This window comes from Crocodylus porosus, unplaced genomic scaffold (genome assembly GCF_001723895.1).
Source record: "Crocodylus porosus isolate Cpor-Errol unplaced genomic scaffold, CroPor_comp1, whole genome shotgun sequence".
Taxonomy (NCBI): domain Eukaryota; kingdom Metazoa; phylum Chordata; order Crocodylia; family Crocodylidae; genus Crocodylus; species Crocodylus porosus.
In genome coordinates, this window is record NW_017728931.1 from 6,077,846 (window position 1) to 6,105,007 (window position 27,162).

General features: G+C 47.5%; 1 protein-coding gene across 2 annotated transcripts in view; it reads right to left on the reverse strand.

The window, feature by feature from the left end:
- Window positions 1-16,426: 16,426 nt before the first annotated feature.
- The window catches only part of MERTK (MER proto-oncogene, tyrosine kinase), a 74,223-nt gene continuing 63,487 nt past the window's right edge, over window positions 16,427-27,162 (reverse strand). For both annotated transcript variants that reach the window (XM_019544094.1, XM_019544093.1), the window contains exons 16-19: window positions 25,997-26,106; window positions 24,709-24,868; window positions 24,070-24,206; window positions 16,427-17,286 (exon numbers count right to left, since the gene is read on the reverse strand). In XM_019544094.1, the coding sequence (XP_019399639.1) occupies window positions 16,782-17,286; window positions 24,070-24,206; window positions 24,709-24,868; window positions 25,997-26,106 (912 nt within the window). In that variant the 3' untranslated portion in view covers window positions 16,427-16,781. The remainder of the gene's footprint in view (window positions 17,287-24,069; window positions 24,207-24,708; window positions 24,869-25,996; window positions 26,107-27,162) is intronic.

Here is a 27,162-nt window from a genome sequence, read left to right on the forward strand (position 1 = left end):
TTTCAACAGTTAAAGTAAATACTGTTTAAAAATTGCCTAGGTACACACCCCTGGTCATGGACTTGATCTTGCAAGCCTTAGTCATATGAGTAGACCCCATGGATGGTATTCTATTTCTTTCTGGTTGTCTAAGTGGCCACTTTTCGATCATTTACCTGGCCTTTTTGGCAATTATACAAAGGTAGGCATTTTATTTCTCAGCAGCATGGATGCCTAGTGAACACATGCACATAAACTGGGTATGCTAGACACCCCACAAGTGTCACTATCACATTCCTGCCTTTAGAGGCTTCCCAGTATCTGTACTCTCTGCCCTCACCTCCCTTCCAGTATTCTTATGTGCTATATCTTGATGTAAATTTAGTAGGGGAGGCTGCCTGGAGGGTAAGGTATGTTTTTAAAGAAATGGGCCCTTGTCTGGTCTGAAGCTCCCTGGCCGCATCCCACCTACTTTAGCTGAGACTTCTAGGCTCACAGTTCAGGGTCACTGGCCCTCAGCTCAGCTTCATGCATCATGACCCCTGGTTCCAAAACTCATGATATCCACCATGTTGTATACTGGTGGTCCCAGATTGTACCCAGTCTTTGTGCTCTTCCTGCTTGCCTGAGTTTCAAGTTTGGGGTGTCCAAATCACCCCTTTCAGCGGCAGTCTGATCCTCCAGGGAACAAAATGAAAAGCACCACGATGCCAACACCCATCCCTGGGCACAGTAATATTCAGCAGGGCTTCAGCTCACCCCTGTGTGGAAAGCACCAAGTAGAGAGAAAACAAAACAGGAAAATGCACAAGGTACTTAGCCTGTTTCCTGTGCAGGTCCATAGCCTCTCTTCACTCGGACTTCTTTCCAAGCCCTGCTTGCCACAGTCTGTGCTTCTGCCCTTGTGCCTCTCGAGGAAAGGGGGGTACACTCTGTCCCCATCAGCTCCCTCAGCCAGAGTGCCCCTCTCTGGCCTGCAGCTTGGGCTAATGTAGCAGGCTCTGGGCCACCTGAGCCTTCACTTCCACCTCCTGGGTCGTCAGGTTCTGTCAGCACCTACACTTGCTGGCCACCTTGTTTCACATCCTCAGCCTGCATGCAAACTGTGGCAGCACCTGGAAGCCCACCAACTCAGACCCCATAATATAGGCAAAGTGAAGCAGTGTGTGTGTGTGTAGATAGAGAAAGATGGGCACAGATTGAGAAAGGGGGGAAGTGCCAACCTGGGGAAACAAATGAGAAGGGCCACACTGGCACTGACTGGAGAGAAGGTGGAGAATGAATGTGGCAAGGAGAGGGGTGGGAGAGGTAGCAGTGAGAGCAAACCCTAAACCACCCAGTGGCCCTAGTAATGGGGTAGGGTCCCTGTTACAGATATGTACAGAGGATGTGCCCTTCAGCAATGTGGGTGCACCCCTTGTAGACAGTTATGGGCATTCTTAGCCTGAAAATGCAACTGGTGAAAACCACAACTCCCAAGTGTGTCCCAGAGAAGTGGGGGACATGCCTGTGTTTTAGGCCTCACTACCTAGTGGCCAGGATACTTGTCTAGGAAGCTATTCACCAAGCTTCTGGCTCTCCAAGTTAAAGGAGTTTTAACCACAAATCTCTCTGGCTCCCCAGCACAACGCTGTGGTCATCATGCCAAGGTCAGGCATTACACAAACCCTTTTCTGGTCGTCTTTTTGAACTGGGCCCATGGGCAGCCACAAGACAGATGTATGTAGGGCCAGGAAGAAGACAGCAGGCAGAGGGTGTGCAGCTCAAGGAAGTGGTTGCTAGACTGGAATGGAGGAGGGCCTAAATCCTAGCCTGGAGCCTTGCTCCCAGTGAGACAGAGACTTCCCCTTGTACTACTCTCCATCCAGTTTTCCCATTGACTATATTAAATGTAAGGGACAGAGGCTCAGCCTCAAAATGAACATCAGAGAGGTCCCTAGCTATTGCCTGACTTGTGGTGGTTTTAGTGTTGTACTAAGAAGTCTGAGAGAGCCAGGTACAAACTCCCACTGGACAAGCAGGGCCTAGACCTTGGATCTCAAGTTTCCTAGGTGAGTGCCCTAAGCAATCAGCTATTGAGACCAAAACATGGAAGCCCTCTCTTCCTCTTACATTTTGTTACTACTGAGATGTACATGTATGTAGTCATCTAGCGTACAGGGTGATGCCTCCAGGAGTAGAATGGCTATCTGCATTTAACTGCTTAAAAAGCCATGTAGACAACTAGAAAACTGCTACTTAGACCACTAAGAAGAAATACAATTCCACTCATTGACTTGAGCGCAAATTTTGTGCCCCAACACTGTCCATAGTTAAATGTTAGACAGGTCCCTGGTTTTATATTACAAGACTATTTCCTCAGTCAGATAAAGAATTATCAGTATATGTAGTCCATGTAATCCTACAGCTAGAAAAGAATATGCCAATCAACCTGTTTTCACAGAAGAAACTTAAACTAAAGAACATTTCTGCTGAGTTCTGGCTCCATCTACTGGGTGACAGGATAACATGCGAGTTCCAGACAGAAAGCTGGTTCCCAAAGACCTGAAGTGCCACTGTGTGGACAGGCTTCATTTGGAGTGCCAACATTTCCAGCAACATGGAAATGTGGAGAGAAGGGGGCATGCAGGCACTCCAGCCCTGTGGTTGGAAAGGTACACAGTGGCAGGGGGCAATAAAGGGCTGCTCCTTGGTCCACTTGACTTCTCAAATCCCCAAGGGAGCCAGGTCATTGACAGCTCACCTGTCTCCCAGCCTGGAAAGGGGGCAAGGTGTCAATTAGTGGGTGGCCTCTACTGAAAAGCAGCAGCTGCCAGTATCAGTTCCCTGCCCTGTAGAAGTGACAAGGGCGAGAACTGCTCTCCACCCCCTGCCGCTTTGCGGGTATTCTGCAAGGGACTCTGCAAGGGGTGGGGAGCAGTGGCCTATGCTGTTCAAATCATCCTAGGACTTTCCAGAATGACTGAAGCCATGGGAGAATGCCCCCTGCCTCTTGCATGATCATGGGGAGTCTTGGTGCTGCTCAAAGGGCAGGAGTCAGTGCTGGGGCTTGGACAGTTCTGACACCATGCAAGTGCCAGGCATGCAGGACAGAGCCAGCAAAGTAAGTGCTTCAGGCAGGGAACTTAGCTGCAAGGGGCACCAGGCATGAGCAGCAGTTAAATGGGCTGCAGGACCCAGCCTGTGGGCTGCAGGCAGCAGTGTTGGGCTGATGATTGGAGAGGTAGAAGCACCTGAGACCTGTTAAGAGCAAGGTGGTTCGTGGGACTAGAATGGGATAGAGATGGGCACTACCTGGCTTCCAAGCTTCAAAGCCAGATGGCTCTTTGAGCTGGCTGTGCAGGAGCTTGGCCATCTAAAAGCCTGGGATAGAGCCATGGAGTTTGATGTGGGGGTTTCAGGTTTCCTGCTATGAAGTTGGGCAAACTCTGAAAGCTGCCCTTGGAGAGTGGCTCTGCGGGGAAGTTAGGAACCGCAGCTCAAGCTAATGTTCTCAGGGCTTCCAGGCTTTCTACTGCAGGGTGGATCCAAGGTCTGCTTAGAGTTGGGGCTTCAGGGAGCCTGGGAGCTCTGGACTAGTGGGGATACTCTGGGGTTATGCAACCTTGGATCCCCCGTCCCCAGGTAGTCAACATGACTGTATGCCCAAAGACACAGACACTACAAGCCTGGTGTCTCTGGCCTTGGGGCAGCCTGCTCTGGAAGCAAGAACCCTCCATGGCTGGGCCTCTCCTGGGCAGCCAGGCAGGATTCTGTGGGGAAACTGTAGGTGACTCAATGAAAACTCAAACCTAAGGTGGTTTTACAAAGTACCTTGAGCCTGGGCATCAGAAGTTTTAACCAAAAACTGCTTTAAGATTTCCAGCCAGCTGTAGCTCCTGAACAAGTGACATGAAAGGACCACAACTGTTCCTTGGGCCCTTCTTTGACCCTAAGCTCTTGGGCCAGCTCTGGGCAGAGCAAATGGCCTTCAAATTGCCCTGGGTGAGCAGGGGGCTGTAAGCAGCACATCTGCTGGGAACCTACCACCAGGTGTTAGAGAGCAAAGCACATGCCAATGATTTAGCAGCACTGCACAACCAGTGGCATGTCCACAAGGTAGGAATAGCCCTGCTTCACCCTAGATACTGAGGAGGAGAAGGAAGAAAATGGAAAGGAAGCCAGGCACTTTGCTGCATAGCACAGCATTAACCAACCAGCAGTGAGCAGCTACCAGCAGGTGGTGTACAGGGCTCATAACTCAACCCCCAGGAGCATCCATCTCCAAGACAGTGCACTCCCAGTCTGAAAGCCTTACATTGTGACATGAGCATCTCAGCCAGCAACCGCACAAGATCCCTCAAGTCTCAGTCATAACCCCTTGGTCTCTGGCCATAGGGGAAGATTTCACAAAATTAACTTATTAGGAAAAAGAAAAACAAAAACACAGTGTTTCATCAAAGACAACGTTGGAAAATACAGAGGAAAACAACTATGTGCCCACCCGCTGATCTGGCTAGCAGGGTTACAACTGACGCCCTGCCTTCCAGAAGCCCCAAGCTAACTCTGAATATTCCCAAGAGCTCTAGGGAGCCAGCACATGTGTGAGCAATGACTTCCTGAGGCTTTAAATAGTCCCAGTACATGGTCCTTTGCCATCTCCTTTCCCACACTGGGGATCAGTCAAATTTTCCAGAACCAGAGTGCTTTTGTGTATTAAAGCCTTGAGAAAAGCAGTTTTCCTTGAGAAAAGCAGTCCCAAGTCCAAGCTCTTGAGAAGGCAGTATGGAGAAACGCAGGCTCCAGAGAAATCATCTAGCCTGGGCTTTGTTTACACAAAAATGCAGGCACTGCCAGAGCTGCTCAAACCCAAGGTCCATCTACTGCAGGATCGAACAATGGCCACCACCAGTGTGGTAAAGAAAACACCCCTCAGTCAGCAGAGGGGTATAATCTAGCTTTCCCCAAATCTTGATATTATTATCCCCACTAGCTTGGGATGCTCATGGAAACCACAGAATTCTCCTGTCCTTACTTTCATGAACTGCTTTTTAGGGGGCAAACCTGGCAATGGACTCTCCTGCTCTGCCTTGGAAAGCTCTCCAGTCCCTTCTTGCTAACTTGGTGGGGGCCCCGTTCAGAAACTCAGCACAGCCATGTAAGGAAGGGAAGCAGGCTCTCCTTGTCCCTCCTTCTGGGAAATCACATTGTCTCCTAATTGTAGTTCAGTCACAGGGTTCTGTGAGATCCATTCTGTTTACAACATCACACGGAGAAAACAGAACAAACTGCAGATCGTGATGCAAAACAAGAATCAAGTAAACAAAAGATGCGGCCAAGCTCTACTTTCAGCCCATGCTGCTCTGTGGGCAGTGGGCCAGACACTGTGCTGGCACAGATGGGCTTTGCTCTAAGGAATCATAGATTTACCTGAGCTGACAAGCTGTCCCAATATACACCTACATGACTTTTCCTCTGGTGTTTCAGAGTCTAGAAGATCGACTTCCTTCTTTCCCATGAATCAGCATGGAAAAACCTGAAATATCAAAGCAGAAGACACTTTTGGCTTTACAGAAATTCAGTCTTTGAGAGGATATGGTTAAGCTATCATAGCTTATTAGAAATGAAGTGACAGTTTCACACATTACGCCATGTCCAGAACAGGAACTTTGGAGCACTTTTTTGCACTTCTCTTGAGTGTCTGATGACAGGAAATCTGGTGGTAAGCAGCTTTTGCTTTCTCTGTAAACAAGCTGTTGTTCTTTACTGTGCCATACATTGACACTACAACCAGGAGCCCCAGGCACAGGCCAAGGCCCATGGTACTAGGACTGTGGAGGCCAATCCAGCCGTGTGAGCTCATAATGTTGGCTGCTTGGCTTCTAAAGTGTGATGAATCCAGAGCACAAATATTACAATTCTGGGGAATCTGTTGCATTGCATGGAGATTGCTATGGTCTCAGACCCTCAGCTGATCTGATCATCTATCAGTTTAGGCATGAACGACTGGTGCCTCCCAAGACTGGGGGCGCATCATGGCTGCAAGTGGGAACTGTCCACAGCCACCGGTGTCAGTGTTGGCAGTGGTGAGCAGTGACTGCCTGTAGCTGCCACTGGCAGTGTTGGCAGCGGGGGGGGTGAGTGGCAAGTGGGGTCTGCTCCCAGCCTCCACCTGCGAGGAGGGGCAGGTGCAGGCAGTGACAGCCTGCAGAAGCCAGCAGCGGCCCACAGGGGTGGGAGGCCCACACCCTCCAAAAGGGAGGGCATGTCTTACTGCCTTGGGCCATGTTGTACTTGAACCTATTCACCTGCCACAATATATTGTTACTAGTATACCTCTAGAGATGTTGCTCAGTGGTTCCTTTGAGACCCAGGGGCAATTCCCTTGGCATGTCTTCTATGGGGCTTCTCCTCCCCTACACTCCACCCCTTTCCACTCAGGTGTTACAATGAATTCTGGCAGCACCTTGTCACAATCATAGGTTTCTTCCTCAGCAGGGAGGGCCGGTGAAAAGAGACACTGCTGGTTACTTGCTGCTATTCATTTGCTTACAGAGAATGGCAACACAAAAGAGAAAACTTAACCAAAAAGAGCCTGGCCTGGAAGGTGGGCAGGGCAATGTTGCCTCTGCACTGAGCAGCTCACTCCTGAGCACAAGGGGGTGGGTAGGTGGGTGCCCACTGCACTCCTCAATCTCTTCCCCACTTTGGGCTAAATTAACTTCTTGCCAGGCTGGCTTTCTATTAATGGTTTTCCCCATCCAGTGACCAGGTCAGCTGTGCTACAGCCCCATGGCATCCCACACAGTGCTTGTATGGGACCTGGTGCCCCACCGGTCTCCTGTCAGCATGCTTTGGGTTCGCTGCCACCCTAGCAGAGTATGCAGGTTCTGTTAGGCCTCCCATCAAGTCCACCCCAGTCCAGGACCACAGGGCCCACTGAGCTGCCTGTTCTCAGGCATTTTTCTGTCATTAGTGGCAGGCGGGCCCGCTTTCATGCCAAGCCACTCATCAGTTGGGTTGGGCAGGCTAGCATCCTCTTCTGTCCTCCAGGCTCTGGGGTTGAAGGATTCCTCTGGCATTCACTCAGGCTTTTTAGACCTGGGAAACATGGCTGGCCTCCAGCTGGCCATCAGGAAGGCATCTGAGTCTTCCCTGGCCATTTCCCTTCTAGCATATGGTTGTGCTGTTCCCCTGAGCATGCTGGGATGTGCTGGGTCTCTTTCAGCAGTGGGGAGAGCATCCACCTCCAGTCCCAGGGCCCAGATGCATCCTGCCTCTGCTCCGGCTTTTGGAGCCATTTTGAGCCCATGGCCTTCAGCCTCTGGGCCAACTGGTGGCTCCTTCTCCAACCATGTGGTGCTGGTCATTTTAATTGTGGCACAGAACAGCGTTGTATTTACTCTTAAATTTATGATATGTTCATTAATCTAGTTGTAACCCTGGGCATGATGCTACCCATGGCCTCAGCTGAATAGTGGGATCCTGGGGTATCGGTAACGGGTGGCCCTGCTAAGCTCCCTGGGTAGCTGCTGCAGGGTCCCCAAGCAAAAAGCCTCCCCTTACAATCAACAACCTTGCAGACCATTATAAAACTATTTACAGGATTTAATTATTTACAAGGTAACATATAACCAATGCAATAAAACAAATATTACACTGCATGACCTGTCGATGGTAGCTTAAGGGTTAATACTTCTTGGATACACATTACACTAGGGGAAGGTATACAAATTATCCACAATAAATCAGGAACCAATAACTAACTACATTGATACTCCAACGAAAAAGCCATCAAGAACTTATTTACACAGTCTATAACGTGTACACTGTGTACAGAGGACCCTGTGTGCACTAGCCCTGGCAGGGTCTCTCAGAGAGCAGGACTGTATCTGTGTCCCTGCCCAAGAGGCATGGGTGGCCCCTGCTGCTGGCATCTCTCTCCAAGTTTGAGGGGTCTCAGTGCAGGAGGCGGTGGCTCCTCCCATGCAGTCTCTGCAAGAGACCTTATTTCTGCCCAGGCCCCCGTTCCTGGCACAGCAGGGAGCAGTGTCTGGGCTGCAGGTGTAACAGTTTCCCCTGCCCAGCACAGCCTCACAGGATCAGGTAAAGGTAGCCTCACCCTGGCCCTGCCTGCCCTGGGGCTTCTGGTGGCTGGGGCAGTCCCTGCCCCTCTAGCCCAGGGCTCCCTCCAGCACCTGAGCCTGCCCCTCCCCTGGGCCTTCTCACTCATGGGGAAACACCAGGGCAGTCTCCAGCAGTCTCCCCCGGTCCCGCGTTCCCCTCCCTTGCTGTGCTCAGCCACAGAGGGGCTTGCAGGAGGGTCTTCCCAGGCTTGGAGTCTCCTCACAGGCAGCTCCTCTCTTGTGCCTGCCCCACAGGGCTCTGAGGGAGAAAGGAGAGATAACAGACACAGTGCAGCACTCTCGGTGCAGCCTCTCGCTGCTACTTCTGCAGGGCTCTGACAGGGGCTCTCAGAGGAGCAGCTGTGGGGAGATCCTTTCCCTGGTCTCCAGCCTGTCTTTCACCCTCCCTCTCTCCCCTTTGCCCTCCTCCCCAGGTAAACTGCTCCCCTCTTTTAAACAAGCCTCTCAGACAATCCCAGGCCAAGACTTTTCCCAGGCTTTTGCTAACATCTCTCCTTCAAACCCTCCCGCTTCAAAGATGGCTGCCTCCAAAGCAGCTTCACTCTCCTGTAGGGCAAACGGTGTCTCTACTGAGACAAACTCTGTCTCTTCACATTCTGTCCCTCTTCCTATTCCTTCAGGTGGGTCCATTTTTAATGCTGCTACTTTGTGATCAGAATCATTCAGCTTTTCCTGCAGGATATTCTGATCCTCCTCTGTATGGATGAGGCCTCCCATCTTCATCTCATCTGCAAATTTTACTAGCGCACTTCTACTTTTTGGTGCCCTAGTCATTAATGAAGATGAAACTGGGTTCTTTGCTCCCCAGTGCTTTTGGCATCTGTCAGAGCAGGGGCTGGCAATCATGCTCCTTTCCATGGTGTCCAGAATTGCTGTGCAATGACTTTGTATTCAGAACTATGCAGGGTTATCAAGACTGAAGCACGGGAAAGCTGTTGTGGAAGCCCACATCTTCCATCATTGAGGCAGGGGTAGAGGAGGGGAATACCAAGGTATTGTGGGTTAGGATACAGCACGGTCCGGGGGAAAAGGACTTGGTAGTGGGGTTCTACTACAGACGTCCTCATCAGGATAATGAGCTAGACCTGGTATTCTCCAGGTAGCTTTCAGAGGCCGTTCAGGCAAGAGAGGAGGTGGTCACGGGGGACCTAAATTACCCAGACATCTGCTGGGAGGAGCAGACGGCCAAAACAAACTGCTCACATAGGTTCTTAAACTGCATATAGGACCTCCACCTAACCCAGGAGGTGTCCAGTCCCACCACAGATAATGCCTTGCTAGACCTGGTCTTAGCAACAGGAGATGATCTCGTGGGTAACCTGGGAGATAGTGACCATCATTTAGTCAAATTCACAATCCAGCGAAGGGTGGGAAAAATAATCAGTGAGACTAAAGTGTTAGACTTCAGAAGGGCTAATTTTAGTAAACTTAGAAGGCTAGTTAGTGAGGTGGCTGAACTCAAGAACATTTTATAACCGTTCGGCCTCGTCATCCCTTAGGGTGCTCTGGTGAACAGACGTTCCCCCAGATCCTGGTGGTCACCCCTGATAAACTTATAGGTGGCCACCAGATCACCCCTGAGCCTACGCTTTTCCAGGCTGAAGAGTCCCATGGCTCTCAGCCTGTCATCGTAAGGTCTGCTTTCCTGACCTCTGATCATGCGGGTCAGGAGACATGTGAGAAGTATAAGACATATAAGACTTTCAAAGAACAACTTTTTCCTCTTTGGAGCATTCTCTGCTTAGCCCCATGTGGGGCATTTGGCAGGTATGCACCCAACCATGCAAGTCCCAACAGTGCTGCATTGCCCACTGCTTAAAGCCGTGCAGGACTCACAGTGTGATTGCTCCACCACCTTCCTGACAATCTCATAACCATCCTCAGACTGTGGCTGCCAGGTGAGCCTTACACCAAACACAAGTAGGAAGAGGTGCTATCCCTGATAACTGAGTGATTAGCTCACTTACTGAGGACTTAGGAGCACCAGGTTCAAATCCCTCTATTGCCTTAGCTTGATCTGTTGCAGGGGTTTGAACCGTGCTCATTTCCAGGGCAGCATCTATGCTGCTGAATATGGGGTGTTGTGGAATGGTGTTCTCTTGCTAATGCCCCATTTCGTGTGTGTCAGGGACTCTGAAAGAAGAAAAGAACTGAGGAAGTCTGAAGACATAGTGCTGGGCAGGACTGTTTGCTAGGGGCTTCACTTAGGCTTTGCAATTGTGTGGGTCATTGGTTCCCCCAAAGGGATTACCCCATGAGTGGATCTACAGCAAGAGGGGTGTAGCCACATCCCCTCCCTCCGCACGTCCTGTGACCTCTTTGAGCTCACTGGCTGTTTGGCATGGGCTCTGGACCTTTTTATGGCTCTGGAGCCCAGGGGGTGAGCGCAGCTCCTATTTGCCCTCCTCCCTTTCCCCCACCCTATTTAATTCAGAAGCAAAGGAAACAAGGAGACTAGTGGCACTAGTGGTGCTCATCCCCTGGGCTTTGGCTAGAGCCCATGATGATTAGGTAGTGAGCTTAGAGACCTCACGGTACATGCAGGGCACAGCCAAAGTGGGGTATGACCACATTACTGCACCCACCTGGATCTGCCTGCCCCTGGGTGACCCTGAATGTGATCTAGCCAGATGGCAGTCACAGAAAAGGCAGACAACAATGCATTGGACCCAACAAGACACAAAAGCAGGTGAAAAGTCCTACAGATGTCACTGGGACTTCTCAGTTAGATACACATAGAGATCTTGCTAGATCAAGAGCTCAGTCTTTGCATGTACCTTTCCCAATCCACATGTTAAACATTAGCAGAGATCTACTAACTGTAAAATTGCTGACAGCAGCAGGGACACAGTTTGTAGACCCAACCAGCAAGGAATGAGACCCACACGTTGTCTCACAACTTTAAAATGTCTCCTCTTTAACTAGAACTAGCTCCTGCTCTGTGTTTGGCTTGATGTGCAGTGTGACCTTTTTATAGATCAGTAGAAAAGAGAATCCACCATTGCTTTCTGACCCCTCATCGGGGAATGTTTCCTTTAATGTAACTATGCTGAGGTTGTACTGACAACTTTGCAATATTGCAGCCTGGTCATATTGAAACCTCATAAAGGCAAGGAGGGGGTTTCCGAAGCCCTGATCGTTCTGTGTTTAGGGAACTGTTGCAGTGTTTGACTAGGGTGGCTTGCAGAAAAAACATCTGTGCAGATTTAAAAATCACGTCTTTTCTACATTCCCAGAGAACAGTCTGTGGCAGGTCAGTAGGGGGTGCAAGTACCTCCCTAGGGGCACCTCATGTCCATCCAACCCCCTTCCTGGAGCACACCCACAAGCCTGGGGGTAATGCCACTACCACCCAGGGCCTGGACTGATCTTGGCCCTGTGACTCCTGGGAAACACAGGCCTAGTAGTCCTTGAGAGTACTTGACCTACTACAAGAACTTGGGCTGTTTCTCTCAGTCAGAAGCACAAATAGTGGTCTCCCTTAGTCAGCTGAACCAAGGGGACCCCAAGGCATAATCTAGGCCCTCTCCCAATAAGTCTCCCATGCTAGGTACAAAGGAGAACTTTATTGGTTACAAGGAGTAGGTCTGGAATAGGGTACAGGGAAGAGCAATATCCGAGAAATCCCTTAGAGCAAACAGTGGCATGGTAGCCTTTCATTATGCATCTGTGTTACTGCAAGGTATAGTATATAGCTACTTGAGATCTAACCAGATTACTCACAAGTACCATCCAGAGGGAGGTGGAGATTTCAGGAGGCAAGCAGCTCATTGACCATGAGTTTCAAAAGAGACAGCAAGTTTCAGATGGTCCAGCTTCTCTGAGAGTTCTCATCATGGCTGCTGATCCCCTCCTGGGCAGTCCTTAACTTATATAGACCTTATGACCTCATTTACCTGATCCAATGAAGGCCAGTAACAGTTGGCTGCTATCCAACCAATTTGAAATGCATCACTGGCTGCCAGATAGGTTGGTAGGGTCTCTAGCTCTCTCCCAGTCATGAAGACATTGCTTAGAACAATAGGGAGTTTAAGCCCCCACCCAGGTGTGTGAGACCAGTCATGTAGGCAGAGGGAACAGGTTTCACCCTCCCTCAGGAATGTATCCAGTTCAGGTTACAACTCAGGGTTACCTGAAGCTGATGGGGCCAGGGGTGTCTGCCTTCTGCAGTGACCATGGTAACCAAATTGTCAGATTGGTCATCCGCCTGACTACAGAGTTTGGGGTGAGACAGAGATGGCATTCTGCCACACAATCTACTGGAATTGCCATTAAAATCTGAACATTTACATTGCTGTGACAACCAAGATAGGGCACATGCTCCCAGCTCTTGTGGCATCATGGGTATTATGCCCCCCAGAACCTGCCGGAAAAGGGTAACCTTCCAGAGGTACATAAGCTGGAACTAGAACATCACAAGGATCTGTCTTTGGCCTGGTGCCATTATAAAACAAGCAAAAGAAAAAAATGCATCTGACATGCTGAGCTGAACTAAAATCATTGCATTATTTGCATATTTTCACCACAAGCCTGCTGGGCAGAGGGACAGGAAAGAGGGACTGTGGCTTGTTGCCAGTTATCAGGGAGCTGCGCAGTGTGATTTAGCTGTGGCTGTCAAAGTCTGGAGGTCCTTGCATACCCCCAGGTTGGCTGGTGCACAAAGCCAGCTGGTTGACCTGCTCTCCAAAGCCTAAGAGAAACCCTGCTCCTGCTTCCATAGGGTTGTGGCGCTTCACCAAGAAAGCTGGGAGTACAAGAATGCTCTCAGCTCTAGGGATGCTCTTGAACTGCTTGAAAAGGCAGGTTTTTGTTGGAAAAAGCCAGTTTACCAAAAACCAGAACAGTCTGCAGAAGCTTCATGGTTAAAACAAACTCTTGACAACACACAGGCAGGGGCCAATAGACCCTTGCTGTGGCGCAGGGTCTGTGGGACCGAGGCAGTCCCACCCTGCCCCCTCCCATGGGATACAGGGCATACTGGTTTCCTGCTTCAGGGGAAGGTGCCCCAGCTCTTGCTAGGTAATCAAAGCCTGGGTTTGTTCCTCCAGGGAGCTGAGAGACCCAGCAAGCTGTGGCTCCAAGGTCCCCATCTCTTAGCTGGTTCTTGCATCCTGTCTGTGAACATCTTCAACTCTCCTGTGAAATATGAACTTTCATTTCTACCCAGGAGAACTTTTATAATCTTTTCTCATGCCCAAAGAAGGGTGCTTGTATCCAAAAGCTTGCAATTAAAGAATTATTTTTTTTTGCAAAAATCTAGTTGGTCTATTAAAAGATGTCACCTCTACCACAAGTCACGAACCACTTAGATGCAGGAGTCATGGTGGATGTTATATACTTGGATTTAAAAACAGCCTTTGATACAGTATCACATCCCATTCTCATAAAAAAAACCGAGCTGCTGTGACTTAGGTAATTACACAGTTGGGGGGGGGGGTGGCAAATGGGCTAATGGGACACACCCAGAGGGTGGTGGTGAATGGGTTGGTATTGACCTGGAAAGATGTGGGCAGTGGTGTCACCCAAGGCTCAGTCCTCAGGCCACTACTATTCAACATCTTCATCAGTGATTTGAATGAAGGCATGGTGAGCACACTGTTCAAATTCATGGATGACACTAAATTATGGGGCAAAGTAGACAAGCTGGAGGGCAGGGAACAGATTCAGGTGAAGTTGGACAGGCTGGAAAAGTGGGCAGAACAAAATAGGATGCAGTTTAATAAGGATAAGTGTAGAGTACAGCACCTAGGGAGAAGAGATCACCAGCACACATACAGATTGGGAGATGACTTTCTAAGTAGGACAGAAGCAGGAAAGGATCTCAGTCATAGGTGACTCAAAGATGAACATGAGTTGACAATGTGACAAAATGATCAATGGAGCTAACTGCACTCTATCATGCATTAACAGATGCACCACAAACAAATCTAAGGAGGTGATACTTCCTCTCTATGCGGCACTGGCAAGGCCGCAGCTGGAGTACTGCATTCAGTTTTGGGCGCTGCACTTCAAGAGGGACATGGATAACCTTGAGAGGGTCCAAAGGAGGGTCACTCATATGCTTAGGGGGCTGCATGATAGGTCCTATGAGGGGAGGTTGAGGGACCTGGATCTCTTCAGCCTCCGTAAAAGAAGGCTGAGAGGGGATCTGGTGGCCATCTACAGATTTAGATTTTTGGGGGGGTGCGGCAAGAAACAGGAGATACTCTGTTTACCAAGATGTCCCTTGGAGCATCTAGAAACAATGGCCACAAACTGAGAGAGAGCAGATTTAGACTAGACATAAGGAAGAACTTCTTTACGGTAGGGTTACCAGAATCTGGAATGGGCTTCCAAGGGAGGTGGTGCTCTCCCCTACCTTGGAGGTCTTTAAGAGACTGGACATACACCTGGCTGGGGTCTTCTAACCCCAGCACTCTTTCCTGCCCAGGGCAGGGGGTGGGACTCAATGATTTACTGAGGTCCCTTCCAACCCTGAAAATATATGAAATCTATGAGTCCTGATTGCATTTTCCTCTACTTTGTTGCATTGTGGAATTAACTGCTAGAAGTGTTTTGCAAATGTGATGAGCTAGAAGAGGCCTTTCCCACTGGGCACAGAAGTAGAGCTGGAAGAAAGCTTAGCAAATAAGGAACTTCATCCAAACCAAGTGATTTCTGGGGCTGAATTTGTTGACTAATTTTGACCCAGAAAGGAAACAAAAAATTGAAAATGTGAATTTTAACTTTTTTAATATACAATGTGGTGACTTATTTCAGAATGTCTGTTTGGGATTTGATACAACTGTGCACATAAAAATATGTCAACTGAAATGACATAGAAAAGTTTGGGTCCAATAAAACATCCCAGTTGGTCAGAAATACTTTTGTTATTTATTTGGGCAAAGGAAAAAAAACCTTGGAAAAAAATGTAGTTTGGGGTTGACCAGAACTGAGCTGTCAGGTGCAGCTTCTGAACAGCAAATTTTCTGATGATTTGCACAGCTCCCTATAGGACAGTCCTATTTTCTTTAAATATAGTTGACAATTGGTCCCTGTTACTGTTGGGTGCTTCCTCAGCTTCTTGCAGACAGGTAAAGCTGTTCATACAGCAAAAATAGCTTCCTCCCAGCTTTCCAATTGTACTATGCTGTTGAGCCAAAAGCTGTATAAAGTTTGCAGCTGGCTCTGAGCTGCAGTGCCTAACACCAGCCCTGAGACAGCTGCCAACTGAACTTAAAGAAAACATAGTTACATAGGACTGGAAGGAACCTTTTGGACTGAGTTTAGGGCCCTGCTGTCAAGTCATGTAATTCCTTTTATAACCTACGTGAGCTACAACTTGAAACTAGGTGGGGGTACCAGCCCAGACTGCTTTAACTGGGAGGCTGCTCTACAACCTTACTGCTCTGATTAGAAGCCATCTTTTCTTTGTTAGGTAGCCAGACAGCATGTATAATTCTAGGGGACATCTCATCAGGGTCCTGTACGATGGCAGTGATGTTGCCCCCTTGGCTGGACATACTTTTCTGGGTGCATTCTAGAATCACATCTTTCATAGCTGCATCATGCTGGTGTCTCACACTCATCTGATACCCTGGGATCCTCCTCAGCTATTTCCAACTGATAAGCTCCCCTTGTAGCCGAAATGCCTCCTAACTCTGCCTCATGGATAAATTTCATTTGCACATTAGTATACCCTAGACATTAAATCAAAATCCTGAACAAGATCAGACTCAAGATTGATACTGGTGGAGTCCCTCATGGAATATTCTCCCATGTCCAGCTTGCAGCTGTAAGGGGCTGCCTGATTTTCCAGTGAAGTGATGATTTTGTAATTGCACGTGCACACCTGCACACACACACACAGAACCAAGATTTCTGTGCAACCCTCTTTAGGGTGCTGATGATATAATTCAGAGAAGGTGTTAGCTCAGGCACACAGTAGGGGAGCTGCTCTGAGAAAGAGCTACCAAAGAGGCACAGTTCTTTGTAGAGCCATATGCATATATGGGACTTCATGGTGTTTGTGCAGGGAGGAACTATGTATGTGTGCACATATACACAAGCGATTGACTTGTTGTCAGTATAAAGTGTCATCAGAAGCTATAACATAGCAGTCCCTACTTTTTACTATTTCCCAATATGACAAGCCTTCCAAAATACCAGGGGAAATATATGGAGATCAGTTTTACCTATCTGTCCTATCAAGAAGTGCAATTCCATAGTAGATGATATAATTGTGCCTCTTCCATTATAAACCCCTAATCAAACAGGTTTTAAGCATCAGAAATGTTTCAAAACTATACTAGCATTTACTCCATTTAATAATAAAAAGAACAGCATGAGAAACATCATTTTAATATTGACATATATACATAGAAAAATCCTCTAGGAAAGGGAAAAAAACTGATACAAAAATAGTAATAACAGAAGAAATAAAATAGACCAAAATAGACAGGCTGTCATTTATTAAAATATAATCTCATCTCTCTTTCTATATATAGATGGCTATAGATAACACTTTATACAAGTTCAGAGAGTTCATGCTTCTGTGGCCACCAGTTAGACCGTATTTGAAGAGCATATTTTCCTATAATGCTCATTCTGTAACACACAAACATACCAAGTGAAATCTTTGAGCCACAGAACAGCTCAGTTCTCCAATTTTCGGAGTCCGAGAGCCCAGTTTTTGTTTCACAGCAGAACTTCAGAATCCTCAAATGAATCATCTGCATACAACAACGTGTCTGCTAGCAGGCTGCTCAAGGGCAGTGCGTCTGCCTCAGGCCAAGAAGTTCCATTTGGAGAAACATCATGTTGCAGCAAAGGAGTGTTCACCTGCTCCACTGTCCTGGCACCAGCCACCGGGTTTTCAGTAATCCGTTCTACAATATACCTTTCCTCCTGCTGCTCACTTTCATGGACATCAACCTTGACAACAGCTGCATGTGGTTCTTGGGAGCAGGACTCAATGATATCATTGGGATTGAGATCTGTGTCTATCTCAGGGAATCCTGAATCTTTTGTCAACTCCTCCTCCTCGTCTTCCTCTAGCAGGCTTGTGTTGATGTAAATGACATCTTCAGACCCCTTCACCTCAGGCAAACTTTCCAGTAACTTCTCTAGCTGGATTTTTAACTGTGAGAATGTAGGTCGGTCCACAGGATCTGCTTTCCAGCAAGAGTACATTATCTTATACCTGCAAGCACAAGGAAGTTGTTACAAATGACTAGCTCCTCAGGAGACAGAACTGTTAGCTCAGTAGTACTGAGTTATACCATGCATGCAGATAGAAGAACATTATTCAAAACAAAAGAGATGGACCCAGGAGGATACATAACTATTGAAATGTGCATTAATTTGCTAGAGATATATAAAGTTTTAAAAAACACAACAAACCAGGCAAAAAATAGTCACACAATATTGTGTCACTAGTCCTGTAGTCATTACAGTTAAATGTATATCTCAGATTCATAAAACAAAAGTTGGCCTTCTTTAGCATCTTGAAAGTGCCTCCAATACTTCACTGTCAAGTCATTTCTACACCTGAGCTAATATTACCACACCTGAGTTCAGGGGTAGAGCCAAGATTTGGCACAGAGGGGTAAGAAGCAACCACCTGTACTGCAGGAGTGGTTTCACCCCGCTCCCAGCAGTGTGGGTAGACTGTGCCACTGGAGCCTCAGGGGACTTTTTTAGTCTCCAAATTAGGTGATTGCTCCTTTCCTCCATGCCCAGAGGCACATCCCCTTCCCCTCTCCCCAGCCTGCCTACTGCTACTGATTTCTCTGCTTTTCTGGCACAGCTGGCTCTTCACTGTATCAGGGACACAAGGCCAGGTTTGAAGGGGGTTGAGGTGTTAAGCCACTGTCTCCTCTGCCCCAGGTTTGTTGAGAGTTCCTGGACCACCACACAGGACTTAGCGCAGGGAAGAGCAAGGAGTGGGAAGCATGTTCAGGAGCAGCAATTCAGCCCTTTCAGCTGAGTGAAGAGAGGATATAAATACAGCTGTGTAGACAAGATTGATTCTTTGATCTGTCAGACAAAGGGAGAGCCAGCACAATGGCTGGAAGTTGAAGTCAGGAGAGTTCAAATGGGGAATGAATGTCAGTTTTTTAACATTAAAGCTAATTAACCATAGGCCTGGGCTAGCTGGGATTCTCTCCAGATTGCCTATGGCTTCCAAAAGACATGCTTTGGCTCCACCAGTCTTATGGGTAGGGTGCAGGGTTCTTCGACTGCTGGTGTCTGGCTCCTAGTGGTGCACTGTGAGAGGTCAACAGAGGTAATTATAGTGGACCCTCCTGCGCATTATATCTATAAATCGTGGTCCTGGCAGGCAGGAGAAAGGGAGGGGAGGGGACCTGCCTCTGAGCACAGAGGGGAAGGAGGGGGATTCTTACATCTCTTGGGGACTTTAAAAAGTCCCCAAAGACTCCCTCAATGTGATCCAATCTAAAAGGTAGTGCAGCTACACCACTGCACCCCCTCTGAATCTGTCCCAGTATCAGCTTAAAAACACTAAATCACTGGATATGCAATATAATTTGCCAGCCAAGAGGGTGAACCAACTTCTGACTATTTGCTTTGGGGAAAAGCATTTAAAATACACAACTTCAGGGCTGGAATAAGAGTCATGACAATGGTAATTGGGCAGGAGTCCCACTGAGAAAGTCAGGCTTTCCATGCAGTTCTTTTGCCAAACAATTGTTACAACTGTGCTGATAGAAGGGTGGGTGTGGAGAGAGTGCAAAGGGAGCTCTATGACCTACTCCCATGTTAAATCCAAATCAGCTGCACACAGGGCACTATGGAGAACGTGCTCAAGAAATATGTCCTGCTCAACTCATAGGTGTGCCACTCCTTTCACAGAGCAGGTAGAAAATTATTACCTGAAAAGTTTAGTGAAGGCAAGAGCCAGAAACTTTTGTCAACAGAATCTTTGCTTAGAGCTCTTGGCTACCATCTTTGAGTAGGTCCCCTTTTAGGAGGGTTGTAATGTAACTTCTAGTGGCTTGTTTATTTAAATGATTTCCTGCTCCTGGCCACTGGGGGTTTTTAAAATATTTTCAGCTGTAATTACACACAACAAACCCTTGCAGACAAAAGCGGTTTAGCCAACTTTTAATACAAACCCTCTGTGATCTGTCCAGAAACGTAAAACTCCTACTGTTCTCTGTAACATGACAACATCTCTTTCCTCACAGATTTATAGATATAATGCGCAGGAGGGTCCACTATAATTACCTCTGTTGACCTCTCACAGTGCACCACTAGGAGCCAGACACCAGCAGTCGAAGAACCCTGCACCCTACCCATAAGACTGGTGGAGCCAAAGCATGTCTTTTGGAAGCCATAGGCAATCTGGAGAGAATCCCAGCTAGCCCAGGCCTATGGTTAATTAGCTTTAATGTTAAAAAACTGACATTCATTCCCCATTTGAACTCTCCTGACTTCAACTTCCAGCCATTGTGCTGGCTCTCCCTTTGTCTGACAGATCAAAGAATCAATCTTGTCTACACAGCTGTATTTATATCCTCTCTTCACTCAGCTGAAAGGGCTGAATTGCTGCTCCTGAACATGCTTCCCACTCCTTGCACTTCCCTGCGCTAAGTCCTGTGTGGTGGTCCAGGAACTCTCAACAAACCTGGGGCAGAGGAGACAGTGGCTTAACACCTCAACCCCCTTCAAACCTGGCCTTGTGTCCCTGATACAGTGAAGAGCCAGCTGTGCCAGAAAAGCAGAGACCCTGGCAGGTCCTGGGGATCAGTGGGAGGCTGGGGATCTCTCTGCGCTGCCCCTGTGCTTCCACCGGGGCCCTGATGGCCAGCCCTCCTAATGACAAGGCTCTCTGTTGAGATAGCAAAGTCAGATTAGGACTTGATCCTGCAAGCCTTTGCATACACTAATCCCACCAGCTCCAATGGGCCTACTCAGGGGAATAACAGAACTACCACAAAGGAGCTTGCAGGGTCAGGTCATCAGCCCACTGCAGCTTTGCTTTGCAATCAGTGCCTGGGCAAATTCACCGTCAAAACCTCACACATTCATAAGGGAATATTTATATGTTTGGAGCAGGTTGCTTTCTGAGGTATTTTACAGCACCCCCAGGAAAGCAGTAGTGGTTCTCTTATCTTGTAAAAATAAGCAATCAAAATTGGGGGGCTATCGGTGGGTAGTAGAATCCTTCTCTCTCAGTAGGCACAGGTTCACATTCTGACTAAAGAGAAAAGGTGGCAATCCTCTTACCCACACTAGTCCACACCCACTGAGCAGGACTCTGCTCCAGAGCCTAGGAAATCAGGCTACTGCTGAGCAGATCTGATGGGGACCTAACTGTAGAAGAAGGCCATCACATCTCATGCGACTTATAAAACCTCCAGCTACCCCTGTGCTAAGCCTAATATCCTGTGTTTGACTGAACCCCATCTCCTGGAAAGGGACCCAGTCTTGATTTGAAGACACCAAGAGATGGAGAATACAGCACTCCTCTTGGTAGTTAGAACCAGTGGTTAATCACCCTCTATTAAAAAGTAGTGCTTTCTGCATTCTATGCTGTCAGTGAGCTCCTGAGAACCTGGTCCTTCTGCTCCCTGAAGAAACCTCAAGTAACTAATTAGGTCACTTCTCAGTCTTCTGTTTCATACTGCAGACAGTTTGAGCCTGTTGGTCATTTTTCTGTTCCTGAGACCATTTTTGTGGATCTTCTCTGTGAAAAGGCAATGAATCCTCACCAGTAGTTCACTGAAACTTAGGAAAAAGACTTGGCATTGATCTAAGGAGGATGCTGGTAGAAGAGTGTTCAAAGCAAAGGGGAAAACACAACAGATCTGGAAGATCCTACAAAGCACTGTGCCACATCAGTGAAACAGCTCAGTGGCTCTTACCAGCTAATTAGTAACATGGGCTCTCTTCTGAAAAGAGCTCTGCATGTGCTTTATATGTCCTACTGAAAAAAATTCTTGCCAGAAGACTGGTCTATTTGTATTTCCTTTAAACAGCATGTTGTACAGCATAATGGTGGAGGTTTGATGCTAGACACCTATAGAATCCCAAGCTTGCACACAAATACAATAAAACCCATAACATCTAGGGGAGAGATGCCTACTCTTTGGTCCTACCAAGCTGCCTAGAGCCAACGGGCTACTAATAACATTGTTCTGACCAGTGTCAGTGAAAATACATACATTTCTCTTATTAACTCAACAGCTCCTTTGGAACCAAAACAATGTGCTTGACTCCTTGAGTCAAACTCTATCAGGACAAGTTAAGCACACAAGAAGATGAGACCAGCTTGGCCCTTTCTCATCTGTACCTCCATTGAAACTAAAAGGATTTTTCATATTAAAAACACCAGCCAGTCACCCCATGTTTATGTATATTCTAGCGATATCTTGATCTGCAGAAGCAGGTGCAGCTCCTTTTCCAATTCTAGGGAGGTGCTGCAAGTGGCAGTTGCACAGGTCTGGAGTGCTTTTCAGCAAAGATAGCAATATTGTTTAGGCAGTGATCCTCAGCCTTTGGCCCTGAAGGCTAAATGAGTGGTGCAGGGCCAGTCTCCAGGATGGATCAGGCCCTGGGGCTAGGCACCACCCCCTCCCTACCCCACACACTGGGATTGGGCCCTGGGAACCGGTGCTGCCCACTCTGGCTCCCCATATGCCACGATTGGGCATGGGGAACCTGGCACCACCACCTCCTAGTGTCCCACACTAAGATTGGGCCCTCGGACCCAGCACCACCCCTGCCCAGTCCTGTGTGGTGAGATTGAGACTAGCCTGTGGGATAGGAGTTGTGCACCCCAGGTTTAAGTACAGAAAACAGTTTAAGGACCACTATAACTTTTTTAATTTGGATTGCTTAAAAAATTAGTCCAGGCAAAAAATTAAAAATTACTTCACAGAGAGTTTTATTTATTTGACTTTTTGTTTTAAAATGATCATTTAATCTGAAAATGTTTTAAATTTTTAGTAGAGGATAAGTGCTTTTGTAGCCACAATGGACCAGAAAATATAAGAGAAGCATGGGTTTTTTGGTGATTTTTTTTATTGGAACAGCATAGTTGGGAGATGCTAGACTTGTTTTGGAGAACCTGAAGAGAGGTACTTGGTGCCCAAAAGCTTGTTTAAAATCTCTCCCAAATATATAGTTAGTCTAATAAAAGATATCACCAAGAAAACTTTGCTTCTCACTAAATTCCTTTTAATATTGAAGAAATAAAAAGGGGTTTAATAATCTAAAATGCAACTGATTGTTGTTTTGGATAAAACTAGGGGTTCACTGATAGAGGTCTTAGGGGCCAATACCGATAGCTGATTTTTAAGGAGGCATATCGACTGATACCGATCCAATTTCTGATACAGCTGCGTTCAACTGGTAAGTGCATCATGGTGGAAGGGGAGAGGGGAGGGAAGGAGTGTGCAGGGGTAGATCAACGCTCCGCATAGTGAGGAAGAGGGCAAGGACAGAGGCAGGCACTGCCCAGCCAGGGAGGGGTGGGACATGGGATGGAGCCATGGCTTGCGGAGGGAGGGGGTAGCTCCCATTGCTGCACACACCCCAGGAGGGCATGGGGGGAGGGGAGGGCATGTGCCCCTGGATCTGTGTGGGGTGGGGCAAGTGGGCTGCAGCTGCAGGCTGAAGCCAGGGCTGCACTGGGCTCTTCTTAGTGGGGCTGGACTTGGGGTGGGGGCTGCAGAGGGGGCTGCAGCCACCCCAAATTCTGCCATAGCCCCACTCCCAGCACTGCTGCCACCACCTGCCTGGCACAGCCCCAGCTCTTCCCTGCTCAATGCCCCGCCTCCACCCATGCACCAGAAAGACCCAGGGCTGCACCAGGCAGGCAGCGGTGCTGGGAGCAGGGCTATGGTGAAATTTGGGGTGGCTGCAGCCCCCTCCACAGCCCCTGCCTCAAAGCCAGCCCCCAACAAGAAGAGCTTGGCTCTCCCAGGGTGTGCACAGCAGTGGAAGCCACCCATTCAATGAGCCGCAACTTCGTCCTGCACCCCAACCCACCTGCACTGGGCAGCGCCTGCCTGCCCCCTCCCTCACCATGGGATCATTGGTCTGCCTCCACCCCATGTCCCTGCCCTCCCCTTCCACCACAAAGAACTTACCAGCTGAAGGCAGCTCTCCAGTGTTGTGCTTTGCTCCTTGCTGCCTACATGCTGCACTGTGGCTGCACACATGCACAAACATTTATTGGCCAAATTATCGGCTTCATTGGGTCAATTTCTAATACAGACAGTTTTCTTTATATCGGTACCGATCCAATATCAGACCGATGTATTGGTGCACCTCCAGATAAAACAGAACATTTTTCCCCTGATTTTGGTTTTACTGGTAAATTAAAGGGATTGTTAGAGACATGCTATTGATAAGACAATTATTTTAAGACCACCTGCATTCTAAGAGTACATCTGAATTAACTGCACCTCTGCAAACCTATTCCCAAGTAGTTTCAAGCTGCTTCAATGGCTACTTGCTTGCCATTTATAAAATTCAAACAGAAACAATGGCTTTAGTTTCTGGTAGACTTGGGAACCCCTAAAGAAAAGGGTTGGCCCTCCACTGGTGTAAATCACCAAAGCTCCACTGACACCAGTGGATTTTCGGCAGCTGAGAATCTAGTCCCAGACATTCTTTTCACAATTCTCAAAAGAAAAAACTAATTCATATAATTTGTATCAATCAGCCATCAGCCAGCATTTTCTTCCCCCAAACTCAGGGCTCAGCTGCAAATGTACGATAGGGGTTAGCTGCTGTGTTCACAAAAAGAACCGCTTAATTATCAAGAACCACATAAATATGACAACAGTGTGATGAATAATATGCAGCAGAACTATGCAGCAAACGAGGTCAAACACAAACACTACATGAATTATTTAAACAGCTATGACTGACAAGGACAAGCACGTTGGTGTGCAATGTGGTTGTCCACATGCCACGCTTAAAAACCCAAGGGATGCACACAAATACTCACATCTCATCTAAGCAACCTTCTGGTTGTTTCAACCTGTGACCATGAAAAAGGTAGTCATAGATTTCATGGTTTTGCACTCCTGGGTAGGGAGTCATTCCACGGGTTGCTATCTCCCACATTGTGACACCAAACGCCCACTACAAAGAACAAAGAAAAGAAAGCATGTTAAGCTGAAGCTGACATTTCCAGAAAGAATGAATGACTCGTTTCATTAGGAAAGGTCATTTCCTAAAGTCCATCAGGATCTTGTACAATGTTGTTAGCTATATCCACAGTAGCACAGTCTTAGTTGGAAACAACATGAAACATCAGATAATAGCTCAGAGCCCACTGAATAAATCTTTTTTCCAGGACATTATATAGGCAGGGAAAGAGCAATGCACTACTCAGAAATATTGCTTGTGATGACTGTCAGGAACTGTCATAATTTTTTCTCTTATTTGGCTTTCACATTTACAAGAAATGAACACAAACGCACCCCCACACACACAAACTCTCACGCACTGTTATTAACACAGGTTCTAAAAATACAGAATATTAAAATATCCTTAGTGACCCGCCTTTAGCACCATTGTCTGCATTACTGAAGACTAGATTTCTAATGGTGGGGTGGTAGAGGTCAGTGCCCTGTTTACATACCACATCACTCTTGGTTGTGTACACCCGATCTGCAAGGCTCTCTATTGCAATCCATTTTACAGGCATTTTTGCGATACGCCCCTGACGATAATAATCTCCACTATAAATCTTCTTTGATAAACCAAAATCTGCTACACACACAGTCATGTCGTTCCGTAACCTGTCAGTATTAGAAAGAAAATACTAACATAAATGCCTATACAGGCAATGTTTATTTATTCCCAGGTATAATGTTACCTGTACACATACTGGCTACTGGAACTAGGGCCCTTCGAGCACCTCCCAACTGTTTTGACTAGGGTGAATGGGCATTTCAAATGAGAGAGGTAGAAGTGATATTTTATGTTCTCTCTTTCCCCCATTTCTATTGCAGTTTGGGTGGAAGTCTATTTCCTTTTCGTTATCTAAGAGGCATTTTTGCATGCAGGTACCCATTCTATTCCCAGATGAGTTATCCTGCACATGTAGATAACTGTGTACATGTGCACCTGGATACAAGTCCCAGAAACAAAATAATGGAGGGGGAAGGCACTCCTCAATTTTAGCCCCAACAGTGGCTAAAAGTCCAAAGCTCCTCTATGGAGTGGTTATGGCAATCTTGTGGGAAGCTGAAAACCCCAGATTCTAGCTCAAATTACACTTGGACTGGGGAGATCTATGGTGGTGGCAGCTGGAAGAAGCTGCCACCACCACCTGAGCTGCTTAGAAAGGCACAGAGTAGGCTGGGGGCTCTCATTTCTTATGGGGGAGCTCTTATGAGGGCACTTTGGTCTCTTATAGAGGGGCTCAGTTCCATGAGCCCCCCTGAATTTCAAACCATGGACCTTATCGAGGAGGGAGTTTGAACATGTTTCTCTGACTTCCCAGCAGTGCTCCATCTACTATGTCACAGGATAGACAATATCCTCTCCAGCACTTCTGAAACTGAGCCACTTCCCCTTGAATTTACTAGTTATTGGAAAAGATGGCTAGAGGACTGGGCTAGGGCAAGGGCTCTATGTCACTAGGAACAAGGCTCAAGGCTAAAATCCAAGACATGCTCTTCTAGGACAGAAGCTGTCTCACTGAGCCACATACCCTCTGGCTTATTCTCTTCCTCCTGGCCCCACATATTCTTCTTTTGTGGCTGCCCAGGGGGACAACTTGAAATGGACTTTCAGAGAAGGGTCATGAAAATGCCTGACCTGTGCGGTAGTAGTATGCTGAGGAAGGTTTATTTTCACTCCAACAGAAATTTTTCAGGCTAGGGTCTAGCTATCCATAGTGAGACAGAGAAAACCAAACTTACATGCAGTTTCGAGCAGCTAAATCTCTGTGGAGAAAATGCTTGCTACTCAGGTACTCCATTCCTAGTGCAATATCAACCATAAACTTCAGCAAAGTCTGCAGTGGTACATACTGGGAAGAGAAGAAGGGGATTAACACATGTAAGCAGTACATAAGGGAGGCAACATTACAGGCTCCAGGCATTACACCCTCATCTCCCATTTAAATCAGTAAGAGGGAAGCCAATTTAAAATGTTGGAAAAAGTACTCAGTGGTACACAGGATTTGGCCCTGAATAGGAATGATACACTTCCCGTTTCTAGAGGGAGAAAGGGAAGCCCATTTTCCATTTCCACACAGTGGACAATGGACAAGGCTTTCTGATTACTGCAGAAATTCATGGTACAACACCAGTTAGCTTTCCCTTGGTTTACAGAACATGCAGACCTATCCAGAGAAGAAATGCTGAAATACCTCACTGGTACTGACAACAAGGAGTCAAATGAAACAATGTCACAGGAACAACACAAACAACTCTGCTGCATTGTGTGGCACTTAACACTGCTAGATACAAGCAGACCTAGACAGGCTGGCATGTTGGGCAGAACACAACCAGATGAGGTTCAATGCAGAGAAACACAAAGTGCTGCATCTGGGATGGAAGAACCCCCAGCACACCTACAGGCTGGGCATTGCTAACATGACCAGCACTACAGATGAAAGGGATCTAAGGGTAACAATAGACCCCAGCATGAATATGAGCCGTCCATGTGATGCAGTAGCTGCTAGGGCCAATAAAAATCTGGCATGCATCAATTGATGTATTTCCAGTAAACCCAAAGAAGTGATTCTCCGGCTTTACTCAACATTGGTGCAGCCACAACTGGAGTACTGCGTCCAGTTCTAGGTGCCACACTTCAACAAGGACATGCTAAAGCTTGAGAGGGTCCAGAGAAGAGTCAGCCTTAAGAGGGTCCAGATATGAGCCTTGCATGTCAAGCCATATGAGGGAAGGCTGAAGGATCTCAGACTTTTCAGCCTAAAGAAAAGAAGGCTGAGATACAGGACCTCCACTTAATTCAGGAGGTGCACAGTCCCACCAGAGGAAATGCCCTGTTGGATCTGGTCCTGGCCACAGGCGATGACCTCGTAAGGGGCCTCCAGGTTCTTGACCACCCAGGTGATAGC